The following is a 13,918-nucleotide window of genomic DNA, read 5'->3' as shown; positions in this document are numbered from 1 at the left end:
GGCCACTGAAGTTGGGGGGATGGTGTGAGGGTGTGAAACACACCTTCCCTCTGCACTATTGTTTTCATCAAACTCAGAGCACTCCCATATGCATGCACACAGCTTCTTTAAAGAATAAAATGAAATACCAGGAGGCCCCAACACATATCTAAGTATTTGTGAAAAATATGAAAATTGCAGGGACGCGGGTGGCGCTGTGGTTAAACCACAGAGCCTAGGACTTGCCAATCAGAAGGTTGGCGGTTCGAATCCCCGTGATGGGGTGAGCTTCCATTGCTCGGTCCCTGCTCCTGCCAACCTAGCAGTTGGAAAGCACGTCAAGTGCAAGTAGATAAATAGGTACCGCTCCGGCGGGAAGGTAAACGGCGTTTCCATGCACTGCTCTGGTTCGCCAGAAGTGGCTTAGTCATGCTGGCCACATGACCTGGAAGCTGTACACCGGCTCCCTCGGCCGGTAAAGCGAGATGAGCGCCGCAACCCCAGAGTCGGCCATGACTGGACCTAATGGTCAGGGGTCCCTTTACCTTCACCTTTTATGAAAATTGCAAAGAAGCCAAGATGACGCAGCAGTCCTTTGAAAAATTGTAGCAGAGCAATCATAGCACAAAACATCAGTGGGAACGTCTTAAGCACAATGATACCACTCCCAGTCTAATCTCAGTAGATTGTCCAAAATCCACTCTTCACATTTCAACCCTCCACAAAAGGCCAAAAGTGTGGTGCAGGAGATCAGTAATTAGCACCTTAGCACCAAGTACTGACCCAGATAAACCAGCACAATAGGAAAAACCAGCACAGAGGATCCCACCAAATCCAATCTGGAGAGTCGGGAGAACCCCTAGAACAGCATATGGGGTAGAGGTGGGGTGGATTGTTCTGTCTGGGAAGCAGAAATGCTGACAGAACAATCAGAAAAGTGTGACATTGAATTCCTCCCTGCGTCTTTATGGAGTATTTTCCATTCCCAGCCCCTGTTTTTCCACCCGAGCTAAGTGATTCAGTTCTCCCAATTCTCAAGTTTCCTGCTACTGGTTCCATGCCACTCCAGGAAAACCTCTTTTGATTTAATTAGCTGCAACGTTAATGGGGGTGGAAAACAAAGTACTCTAATGACGCTTGCAGTGCTAAATCATTTATGGGAGATATGGTAATAAAACTCTTTCAAAACATGGCACAAAAGACAGAGTACCCTTCCCCCGCTTTTAATCAGAAAAGAAACCCCTACGTTTCTCCTATCAGAAGGCAATTTCCACCCCCTGAAGAGCTGCCTGACCAAGGTCCTGATTTTGTCTCTTGCCAAAAAAAAAGCTGTTTTTTCAGTTAACATGCTGAACATTTTTTGCCATTTTTTGCCCTATGTACTTCTAGAACTGAGTCCAAACAGGCTCTTGAAGGTACTACAGAATCTAAAAACATAAATGTAAGCATGACATTAAAAAAATGATTAATTAAAATGCAAAAATCCATAAAATACTAGTACAGTGGACGCTTGGGTTGTGCACATGATTTGTGTGGGAGGCACGCTTGCAACCCGCAGCGTTCGTAACCCGCAGCACCACGTCTGCGCACGCACGGGTCACGATTCAGCGCTTCTGCGCATGCACAAAGCGTGATTTAGCACTTCTGTGCATGCGCAAGCACCAAAACCCGGAATTAACCCGTTCCGGCACTTCCGGGTTCAGCAACCCAAAAACACGCAACCTGAAGTGTCTGTAACCTGAGGTATGACTGTAATGCAAATCCATAAAATACTAGTAAAGCAGTTTTACTGTCCCAGTGGTGAACAGGAAGACTAATGGGGGAGGATTGTAGTTCAGTGGCAGAGCCTACAATCTGCATACAGAAAGTCACAGGTTCAGTGCCCATGACCCCTCAGCACCCCTCACAGCCATAGCAGTGGCCTTGCAAACAGGTTCCACCCACTTTGGTTTCCCACTCACCACTTCTTTATGGAAGACCAATCAACTGAGTAGTGGGGAAACAGTGGAAAACGTTCTCAGGGGCATTCAAGTAACCCGGATCTTGTTTTCAGAGAAACAGGAAGTGGTGCCATATTGAGTGGGAGGGGAAATGGGTCTGAACTTAGAGGGATGCATGGGTCTGAACTTCCAGTAACATGTTGAAATGGTGTACTGAAGGAAAGGCTCTCTGGGAATTTGGGGTTCTGCATGAAAAGGTGAGAAGCTGTGATGGCTTAAGGGTTTTTGTGTCAAACCCAGTATTTTCACGGCAATTGGCTCACCTTTGAAATTTGCACTTCTCCAAATTATGCAGTTACCGTTTTCCAACCAAGAAATGTGTACTCTAATGGGGAAAGTGTGCTTAAAAATTCAGAAACTCATGAAAATGACATAGTGAGATTTATTTACTTATACCAATATATATTCTTTGCTATCTTTTTTTTAAAAAAAAATTCAGAATGGCTACAACTAATTTATATATTTGGGGGGGGGGGGAAATGTGTGTATGGGGTTACAGCCCTTGAATGCAGAAATGCTCCTCAGCCTTCCCTTGAAAGGAGCTCATCTCCTTTTCATTGGCTAAAGTTATATATATTGGGGGTCAGTTCCACCCCCCCCCATGTCTGTGTTGCTTGGCCAAACTTAAAAGCTTTAGCAGACGGAAAATGCCTCACTGATAGGTTCCAGATCTCCAAAAGGAGGCAGCAATGAAGGCTGACAAGAGCCCTATAAGATGCGATCTCAGATCCTGTTTGGAAATTGGAACAGGCCATTATCTACATTCCATGTTTTAATTAAAAAGAGAAGATATCCCTTTAACTACACCTGCATGTTATATAAAGCACTCAGGCGCCAATTAAGAAGGAGACAGATGGAGACAGGTAAGGCGTGTAGAGCGTAATTTTACAACATGGGCTCCTTCAAAAGCAATTTAAATTCACCTGGAGGAGGAAAAGCATCTCTTTAAGGAAGGGAACATATTATGGCACCAAAAAGAAACTCTGAGCACGCAGCTGTTAAACACCTAATGTCCTTGATGCAAGCCTAGCAACTCACATGGCAATAATTGCCCATGAAATTCACCATGGGCAAAGTCCCAACTGGAGAATTTTGGAGCACTTAAGTACTCCTGGAGTCTTACTTATCTGCAGATGGACAGTATTTTAAGAGCTGATTCCTCATGCTACATTTTAGACTCATGTCTGCAAGCCCACAAGTCATTATATGACTTGAATTACAAGCCCTTTCCAGAAATGATACCTTAGTGTAGCAGGAAGTGCCATTGTTACCCATTCATTCTCAGAATCTGAACCATATCCTATCCATCACAAATATATATATATGTATGTGTATATATATATATATATATATTATTAGTTGAATATAAGAACAACATATAATCAAATACAAGCAATCAAATACAATTTTCCCCTACCCCCCAAAAAAAACCAGCCCCAACTACGTCCAGGTAATTACATTAGTAATATAATAAAATAAAACATTATTTCTACAGTTGCTGGTTTAAAAAATATCATTCCACATGCTCCCATGTGTCTCAGGTGGTTTAAATGCATGTTCTTTCTTTGATGCATATGTAATAAAGGAGGACCACATTGTGTAAAAGTTATGTAGTTTCTCATGTTGTTTTCTTTCACGTACCCTTTCTGTTAACTTTTCCATCAAAATTAATTCCCAAACATAAGCATAAAGGTAAAGGACCCCTGACCTTTAGGTTCAGTCATGGCCGACTCTGGGGTTGCGGTGCTCGTCTCGTTTTACTGGCCAAGGGAGCCGGCGTACAGCTTCTGGGTCATGTGGCCAGCATGACTAAGCGGCTTCTGGCGAACCAGAGCAGCACACGGAAACGGTGTTTACCTTCCCGCTAGAGCGGTACCTATTTATCTACTCGCACTTTGACGTGCTTTCGAACTGCTAGGTTGGCAGGAGCAGGGACTGAGCAACGGGGCCTCACCCCATTGTGGGGATTCGAACCGCTGACCTTCTGATCGGCAAGTCCTAGGCTCTGTGGTTTAACCCACAGCGCCACCCGCGTCCCAGACGTAAGCATACTAAACTTCATATATTGCGAAAACAGAATGCTGGACTGGATGGGCCATTGGCCTGATCTAGCAGGGCTCTGCATATGTTCAGCTTGGCCAATGTTCAGGGGAGTTGGGAGTTGCAGTCCAAGAACATCTGGCAGGTCACAGGTTCCCTGTCTATAATATACTGGCTTCAGTGCTGGAGGTTCTGTATAACCAGCATGACAATCAGTCACAGGTAGAGGAGGAATTCAGATCATTTTTGCACTTTAATACAAATCAACCCAATCTGCACATCCAGAAACAATATGAAAGCCAATCCTTTGAATTAGCACAACTCCAAATTTGCAATGCAATAAATGATGTGCATAAAAATTTATGTGAGTGAAAATTTCAAATGAAAATGCAGTATATTGGGGGAAGCTGCCTGCACAAAAAGTCTCTACATATAGGGAAAGCGACACACACAAAATGTGTGTATTAGGGAAAAGGCTGCACTTTAAAATGCCGATACATTTTAAATTTTATTTTAAAAACCACAAACTGAAGTAGGAACAGAGTGAACTGGACTTCAGGTCAGAAGAATGAAAGAAAGATGGAAAGTGAAATTGACAGATTTGTGCGTCCCTAGTAGTCAACGATTCCATTCTTCTTTCAGTAGAATGGCTCCCTTTCAAAAGTGGGAAATGAAACACAATGGGCAGATCTTTGAAATGGCCCATTCATAAGAGCCAAGGACTTTGGCTTTCCAAATAGCAAACTAGGTGAAAGAGCCCAGTCTGTTGTAGCTGCTGTTTTTGAATGGGGAACAATGTGTGATCTGGCATGTGTTTGCAAGAAGAATGTAGAACAATTTGGAAACTGCAAACATCTTTTCATTGCAATCATTGTATAATCTGTCTTTGCAGCTAAACATGAGAAATATCCCAAACTGGAACCAGAGTGGGTTTATTTGATTAATTGACTGAACATGCATATCTTTCCAAATGAAAATACATTAATTCTCAAGGGGAAAAGAACTTTGGTTGGGGTGGGGGGTGCTGTGGTCCTCCAGTTGTTTTGCGATCCAAGTTCCATTAGTCCCAACTAGTCTGCTCCATCTTCAGAGGTGATGGGAATTGGAACCCAGCTAAATCTGGTCATATATTTCCCACCCCACCCCACCCATATTTTAGATGATTTCCACACATATTGCAGCAGGGGGCCTCTTAGAGTAATGCCGTATTTCTTGAGTCCAACTCAGATTCCAAATGCTGCTGATTCGCAAGATTTCCCCCCAGTCTTGCTGTTGTGCTGTTGTCAAGCTTTCCACGAGCATCTGACCAGTCACTGTAAAAACTGGAGGCTAGACCAGAAAGGCCACTGATTTGATCCAGCAGCCTCATCTTATGTACATAGAACCCATCTCTCTATGACTAAGGGCAGGGGAGCTTCTTCGAAGATGATACCGACAATCCAGAGTTTGTGTAAATACTTGCTTATTTATTTATTTGCTGTTATTAGCTATTTACTGGCTTCATAAAACATGATCTCTAGGTGCCATACAAAACAAAACCTTCACAATGGTGCAATTTTTAAACTCCAAAATGAATTTAGAAAAATTATTTTTTAAAAAAATTATTTTTATTGAGCTTTACAGTTTTTTATCATATTAATATCACATATGAAAGAAAAATAAAACATTTCCCCAGATCCCCCCCCCCGGACTTCCCTCAACATCCTCTTCTGGTTTTTTAAGACCAGTACAGACTTTGCTCGTGTGCTCAAGACATCGATTCCATAAAACATATTTTGTTGCACTGTGCAAAATATGAGCAAGCCAGGGCTGAACTGATACTACCCTTGCTGGTACCTTTCCCGGGAAAATCAGAGGCTCACTATGTCAGGTTCCTATTGGAAGACCGGACAAATGCTAGAACATTAGCAGCGGCAAAGTTTTTATCGGTGGTTGCAAGAACCAATGATCCCTATATTCTGAACAAAATGCTTGTTTAACCTGGAGGTAGGCTGTATGAATTGTGTATTGCTTTGTAACAATTTGTTGGGTCTTTGGACCGTAATAAAGATTGTTGTTGTTTTTTAAGATGTTTGCTTCCCCTGCTTGCTATATTACATCTTCATATTGGATTCTTTATATCGTATATCGTTCTCTTATCATTTTACCATCAATTGTAAGTGTTTACTCAAACCCTGCTAGTGAGTCCATTTCTTTACATTGTTTTTGTAAGTACTTCATAAATGGTTCCCAGTCTTTTTAAAAGTCTCTATTGTCGTTGTCTCTAAGTCTTTCAATTAGTTTCGCCATTTCAGCATATTCCTTCCATTTTTGTTGCCATTGTTCTTTGGCTGGTGTTTCATCACTTTTCCATTTTGGGGACTAGCAATATCCATAGCTGTCAATTTTTCCCTTTTCTTGCGAGGAATCCTATTCGGAATAAGGGAATTTCCCTTAAAAAAAGGGAAACGTTGACAGCTATGGCAATATCCTAGCTGCAGTTGTAGCATATATGAAGAGTTTCTTCTTCTCTTTTTGCATGTCTTGACCTGAAATGCCTAATAAAAATGGTTTCTGGTCTCTTAACAAAGGTTATCTTAAACCTTTAAAAAAATTAACCAGGAATGAAACCCAAGTGCAGAAAGAATAACATAATGAAATACAAGGTAAATCACAGGTACGAACAACAATCAGTAAGCAGAGGAGCTAAAACAAGCGCCAGCCAGCCAAACCGCAGGGACTAAAAGACCAATATAAGAGAGAGAGAGAGAGAGAGAGAGAGAGAGAGAGAGACAGAGAGAGAGACAGAGAGACAGAGAGAGAGAGAGACAGAGGGAACAGAAAAGCATACTATAGCAAGGGAACCACCACCCAAAAGGCCATCTCATCTGGGCGAACCTCAGGACATTTGACAACATGCACACATGGAGAAAAGCTTACCTTAATATTGTAGTTATAATCTGCCTCTCCAGTTGATCCTTCCCAAGAGGGGAATTGTAAAATATAAAAAACAATAAAAGCCACATTATTATACTTTTTTATTATTAATTGAGAAGCAAGATTAAAAATAACCTTTTTGGAAGATTCTAATTTTTCATATTTACTTCTCTTTCCTATTTTGGCAGCTGAACTGAAAAATCTGTACCTAATTGGATTTATGATGCACAAATATCTGTAGGTGATAGCCAAAATACTAATGCATGAAGTGGGTTTGTGAAGAGATCTAGGGACACCAAGCAACTTTTATGAAGCATGGCATATATATATTTTTACTTCTTATAGAAACAATATTGAAATTTAATACCTGCCATCAAAGGCTGTAATAAACATCAGAACCCGTAGAAAATTGAAATTAAGGGTGGTCTTCGTCTAAGTTCCACTCAGATTCATTGAATTTAATGAACTTATCATGTCCAATAGCTTCAAAACGTCTACTCTGAGTAGGGCTAGTATTGGATACATCCCACTGCTTTTTTATAGTAGATCATGTGGTTATCTGTTGTTTTCCTTCTGTCAGGTATCAGCTATGATATATAATCTTTCACTTTTGCGTCTTCTCCTTGTTTACAAATAGCCATCCAAATTACCCATGACATATGTGAAATCATAAATAATCATAATCATGCTATGTAATTGTTCATTATATTGAAAATCATTATGTTTTAAAACCTAATAAAACAAATAAAACAAATGCCAGGACAAAATCCAGAAAACTAGCAACCATTAAATACATTAGTGTCCCAGGAAGACGTGTAGGACTGTATGAATTGTTGGAGCACCACGAAAGAAAGCAATGTCTGCTGTGCTAAGATTTTACAGATCTCTTTAAGGCAAGGATAGGGAACCTGTGGCCTTCTAGATCTTGTGGAACTACAATTCCCAGCATCCCTGGCTTTTGGCCATGCCAGTTGGGGCTGGTGGGCAGTGGAGTCCACCACCACTGTCTGGAAGACCACAGTTTCCTCATCCCTTCTGTAAGGGAAAAATCACTGTATTTTTATTTTGATAAGCGCTATTTATGAAGACAGAGCTATTCCCATCTGGAAGCGTATCTTATTTTTAACCAACGTCGTAGTCTTTTTATACAGTGTCGTCTGTTGAATGCATGTTTTACCGTATTGGCCCGAATATAAGCCACACTTTTCCCTCCCCAAAATATTCTGACCGTGAAAAGTACGGCTTAAATTTGCGACCTTACAAAAATTGGCTTTTACGATATCGCTGTAGGGTTTTCTTCTACATTTGCCATTTATGGGTATGAGTGCCTGCGGAATTATAAGGGAGCGGCTTATATTTGGGTATTCCCCCCCCCCTTGAATTTTAAAGGTGCGGCTTATTTGTGAGTGCGGCTTATATTCGGTCCAGTATGGTATTTCAAAGGTTGTTGCATTTTCCCCACTGACTCTTAGCTGACGTTGTTTCCCTTTCCTTTTCCTTTAACCAGCTGACAAGGTCAATGACGACTTCTACTCCAAACGGCGCCATCTCTCGGAGTTCGCCACAAAGGGGAACCTGCCCCTCCACCCGGTGCATATGGAGGACGACCGCCCACACATCCTTGAGGGCGGCACCATGAAACACAACGGGCAGAAGTCAAAAGCCTCCAAGCCACACATGCACCCTTTAGCATACAAAACCTGGGACCCTAGCGACCAGTCCCTCCGAAGGCATGCCTATGCAACCAAAGGGAGGAACCTCGCAGGTGATCCGGCGGGGAGTGATCCACTCACAACGCGGAGTCAGCATTACTTACCCACACAGCCATACTTCATCACCAACAGCAAGACAGAAGTGACTGTTTGAGACCAACTTTCTTCTTACTCTTTTTTTTTAATTAAAAAAAACAACAAGGGGGAAAAACACAAACACAACTGGAAGAGATAAGATCAAAAGCTCGGAACAAGGAGAGGTGGACATTCCTGGTGGAGGGGAGGCGGCGGTTCCTGGTTAAGGTAGCCAGCTATGAGCCGAAGATTGGGTTAGCGCTATATAGCAATATACACCGAAGGTTGTTTGAACTCCATTTGTATTTTACACTGGAAACCAACCCCTTGGGACTGAACCAACCTTTCTTTCTTTCTTTCTTTCTTTCTTTCTTTCTTTCTTTCTTTCTTTCTACTCCAAATTCAAATCCATGATGAGAAGTAGCACAATCTAGAGACACCATCCATCAGCTTAAGAACTTTTTCTGCAACGTCCCTACCTTGGGCTAGATGGGCATCAACGCAAAATGATACATCAGGGTGGGAGGGACATTGTGAAGTTCGGGGCTTTCTTTTGTACAAATTTTAAGATCTGTGGAGAAGAAGGGGAAGCTGAAACAAAGAGCAAACACCTGGGTAGAAATCCTTACGTTTTAGTGTTTCCTTTTCTTTTCTTTTTGTACCGTCACTAAAGAAGCAAGCAAGCAAGCAAGCAAGCAAAAAATATCTATATACATACGAAACATAAGAAAAGACTCACGCGAAACCTGTGAAGACTGTTACAGTGACAAGCATATGGAGACTTTCTAGGAAGTGGAAAGCTCACACGAGAGATGATTTTAGCCCCCACTTTTATGTCTTACATTTTTCAGGACTTTTCAGGGGGTGGGGGTAGGGCCAGAAGAAGCAGGATGTTGGTGGGGATTTTTCACCCCAGTCTAAGCTGCCCTATCTGTGGGCAATGAATAAAGCCAGTTGCTCTTCAGCCAGTTCCAAATTTTTCTTACCCTGATTCCCTCTCCTCCATTTCCTGTTACTTTGGACTGAAGATAAATAAGCGTGGGTGGTGCCTTTACTGTATTGCTAACGTTTAATGATTGTCTTGTTTTTAAAGTGAAACCTGTACCAACTTACGATTCTTTCCTCATGTGTGGGACGCAACCAATCAGGTGTCATTCCGTCCATTTTGCTGCCAAGAGAGAACATGTTTTACTGATGTGTCGTGTTTTTGCCAGGCCAGAAGTTGCTCTCCTGGCCTGCCTCTTCACCTATTGAAACAATCTCTCCCTGCCTCAAATCTCCCCAGTATGAAGATTACTAATGTGGTATCTTCTCAAAGTTGCTGAACTTCAGTTCTTATCAGCCTCAGCCCAGCATGGTGGATATTCAGGGATGATGGGAGCTGTAGTCCATCATCATCTGGAGAACATCACGTTGGCTATCCTTGGCTTTCAGCCTTTCATTCCATCTTTGCATTTATGCCAATGTTCCTTCATTAACTTCTTTTCAGCCTTTCTCTCTCTCTCTTCCCCCCATATGGTTAATCCCTTTTAAAAGGTCCATATGTTTTAAAGGGAGCGTCACATGCTACCATTTCCCATAAAGGAAGCCTGCATGTAAAAAAAGAAAAATATATATTTTTATTAGTTTCTCATTATTGATATGCATTTGTTCATGCTAATATACCCATCTAAATGTGAGGCATGCTACTCCTGGGATGATAAAGGACATTTGGATCAAGGCTGAGGTTGAACAAGCATGCAAGAGTTGTGTCTGCATGCTTGGGAGCCAATGAACTGAAAACATAAGATTTTTACAATCACTGTGCACTAAACTCCGCCACTCTCTGGAGAAAGCAAAACTCAGTCTCATCAGGGATGGTGACAGCACCTGGCTTGTTCACGTAGCTGTTGGGGCCCAAATGCCTTGGCAGGGCCCACTGATGCTGATGGTTTGCCTCCCTTCTAATGGTTTGTTTGTTTTTCCTTCCTTCCTTTCATACATGTCTCATACTTGCTCACTGCATCTGCATACCTGTGGCCCATGAGCGGTAGGGATGGAGAGGGAGGTGTTTTGTGATGCTGGGAGACTGGTACAAGCATTGTTAGGGGCGGCCCTGTGAGGTGGCCTGAGCCCTGGGCCTCCTTCTGCCATATATATATATATTTCCTTGTAAGGTGGCAGGGCACACTGCAAAGTGCAGTGCTGCTGAGATCCCTGACACCGAACACCTTAATTTGTTTGTTGCATTTATCATCCCATTTATATTCTAACTTTTCTCCAAGGAGCTCAAGGTAGAACAACAAGCTCCAAGGTGGAGCTTAAGGGTCTCCTAACAACTCTCAGCATCCTCAACAAATCATCATTCCCAGGATTTTTGAGGGGAAACCATGACTGTTTAAAGTGGTATATTGCTTTAAGATTATAGTACAGAAGGAGCCCCACAGCCCAATGCTGGTCTCATTTAATTCAATGGAGCTTACTCCCCATTAAAAGAAGATATAGGATTGCACTCCTAGACACTCCACTCCACAAATGTGGAGGGTTTTGTTCTCCATTGCGCTTAAGTTCAGTTTATGAGCCAGCAGAAGTACAACTATACTTTGATTTATGAATATTTATTTAGAAGAATTGATATACCGTTTAATTTAAAAAATCAGTCTATAAGCAATGTACATAAAACAAGTGATGAAAACAAGTATTTCTTATTTTATTTATTTATAACAATATAAAATAATTATCAATGCTACACAGATAAAGCCAGCAGAAGTTAAAAACAAATACTGAATTATATATCTGGATAGGCTTGTCGAAATAAAAAAGGGAGCATTTAGCAAGGCATCTAAAACAGTATAGCAAGGGTGCCTGCCCTTTGTTTTCCTGCCTGAATGATATCGATAACCTCTGTTGTGTTTTGAATGTATTCCCCCCCCACCCCCATTATGCATGGTAGTGCACCACAAATGATAACTCAGAGCACACCCCAGCTCATGTGTGTTTAAAATTGATTTCCCTAGGCTTAAAATTGATTTTCCTGGACAAGGTCTGGATTGTGCCCCTCCATGTTCTATAAATCTTGGGTGTAGGTTTGTGCGGTAGTCGCTGTTGCCCATTGGGACTGGTAGGGCGGAATGCAGGAAGACCAACAGTAGATGGCGCCAGAGCCAGTCAGAGCCAATTAATTCTCGCTTTGTTCCCTGTTGAGTCATAGAAGGACAACGTTAAGGCTAAGGAGGAGGATGCTGGTAGGCTGTGCTCTTGGACTGGCTGTAACGTAAGAAGAGAGGCAAGGGGTTGGTTGGTTGGTTGGTTGGCTGGTTGGCTGGCTGGCTGAAGGCAGACTGAAGTTGGTGGGCCCTAATGGACCAGCCTACACAGAGTTTGTAGAAGATTATTATAATTCTCACAGGTATTCACAATGGAGAAGATATTGAGTTGGAAATAAAGCTCTGAAAAGGGCAACGAAAATAATCAAGGAGATGGAGAAAGGTTTCAACATTTGAGATGCTGTAGTTAAGAGGAAGGCTGAGTGACATGGCAGAAGTTTATAAAAGTATGTATGGCATGGAGAAAGTAGGTAGAGAAAAGTATTTCCCCTCTCTCATAACACTAGAATTTGTGGATCTCCAAGGAAGCTGAATGCTGGAAGATTCAGGACTAATGAAAGAAAGTACCGTACTTTTCCGTGTATAAGACTAGGGGGTTTGGGGGAGGGGGTGTTAAAGTATGCTAAAAAGTGGGTGTCGTCTTATACATGGATAGTGCCTAGGGTGGGGGTGTGATTGGTTGCTGCCGTGGCTGTCAGAGGCTATTGGGCTGCGTGAAGGGCTGGTGTTGATTGGCTGTCACTGTGGCCATTGGGCGGGCGATTGGCAGCTTCTGCTGGCATGTGGGTTAGCAATTTTCAGCAATTCCCTCTAAAAAAGCTCAACAAACTTGGGCAATTCTCCTCCCCCCCCCAAAAAAAAAACCACCTCAACAACTTTGTGCCATCTCCCCCTATTTTCTTAAATTTTAGTCCCCCAAAATAGGGGGCGTCTTATACACGAAAAAAATATGGTATTTCTTCATGCAGCACATAATTAAACTGAGGAACTGGCTCTCATAGGTGGCAGTGATGCTCAGCAACTTGGATGACTTTAAAAGATAATGAGGCAAATTCATGGAGGAGAGGGCTATAGAAGACTCCTAGACATGATGGCTTTGCTCTGCTTCTGCAACTGGAGACAACAGTGCTTCTGAAAATCTGTTCCTGGAAACCCCAGGAGAGGAGAGGACTCTTGTGCTCAAGTCCTGCCTATGAGTTTCCCATAGGCCACTGTGAGAACAGGCTGCCAGGCTAGATGGGCCCTTGGCTGACTTTTCTTATGTTTTTTATTGCTTTTACAATATTCAGGTAAATGGTGAGGAATGTGTAATTGCCTTATCTGTAGTATACATTTAAAGCAATCTCAAACCACTTTAAAAAGCCATGGTTCTCCCCCAAAGCATCCTGGGAACTGGAGTTTGTTAGGGGTGCTGGGAACTGTTAGGGCACCCCTTTTCCCCTCACAGAGCCACATGTTTTGAGGTGATTTAACCATCAATCCCTCTTTCCAGGGAACTCTAGGAATTGTAGGCCTCTGAGGGAAATAGGGGTCCCGTAACAACATTCAGTGCACCCTAGTCCACTGGATTCTTCAGGGGAGGGAAGCCATGATTGTTTGAAATGGTATGATATGGCTTTAAACGTATAGTGCAGAGAGAGCCCAAGAACAAACCAATAGTTTTCAGAAATTAGTAATAAGAGAGGGCTGGAAACTTTGGCAGAATTTCACCCTTTCCTCATACAGAAAAGAATTCAGTCCCCAGTTTTAGGAAATCTTTTCTCCCACTACCACCCACCATTGTTTAACCAGAGATCTCTAAGTTTAGAAGATATAAGAGATATTTAATATATTTCAATATTTTATATATGTATATACTAGAGGCACCACTCTAAGTGGTGTACATAAAACAATGATTAGATAAAATCAGGAAATGTTAAAAAGAAGTATGCGTAACTAAAATGCTGATGAATTTTATTGAGGACTTTTATTTTTTTATAAAAGTATACTGCAAATTGATGAGGGAAAAATAGAGAACTGAGTTTAAGACTGAGAGAACAAGCAGCTGAAAGAAAGTGAAATTGACAGTTTCACCCGTCCCTAAGGAAGGTTGTCTGCCTAATTTTCACAG

The 13,918-nt window shown here is 42.1% G+C and overlaps 1 protein-coding gene across 1 annotated transcript in view; it reads left to right on the top strand.

The window, feature by feature from the left end:
• SHISA9 (shisa family member 9) overlaps positions 1-13,717 on the top strand; it is a 228,380-nt gene extending 214,663 nt beyond the window's left edge. The window contains exon 4 of the mRNA XM_053364911.1: positions 8,443-13,717. Within this exon, the coding sequence (XP_053220886.1) occupies positions 8,443-8,801 (359 nt within the window). The 3' untranslated portion in view covers positions 8,802-13,717. The remainder of the gene's footprint in view (positions 1-8,442) is intronic.
• The last annotated feature ends 201 nt before the right edge of the window (positions 13,718-13,918 follow it).

This window comes from Podarcis raffonei, chromosome 14 (assembly GCF_027172205.1).
Source record: "Podarcis raffonei isolate rPodRaf1 chromosome 14, rPodRaf1.pri, whole genome shotgun sequence".
NCBI lineage: Eukaryota > Metazoa > Chordata > Lepidosauria > Squamata > Lacertidae > Podarcis > Podarcis raffonei.
This window is presented reverse-complemented; position numbering and strand designations above follow the sequence as displayed.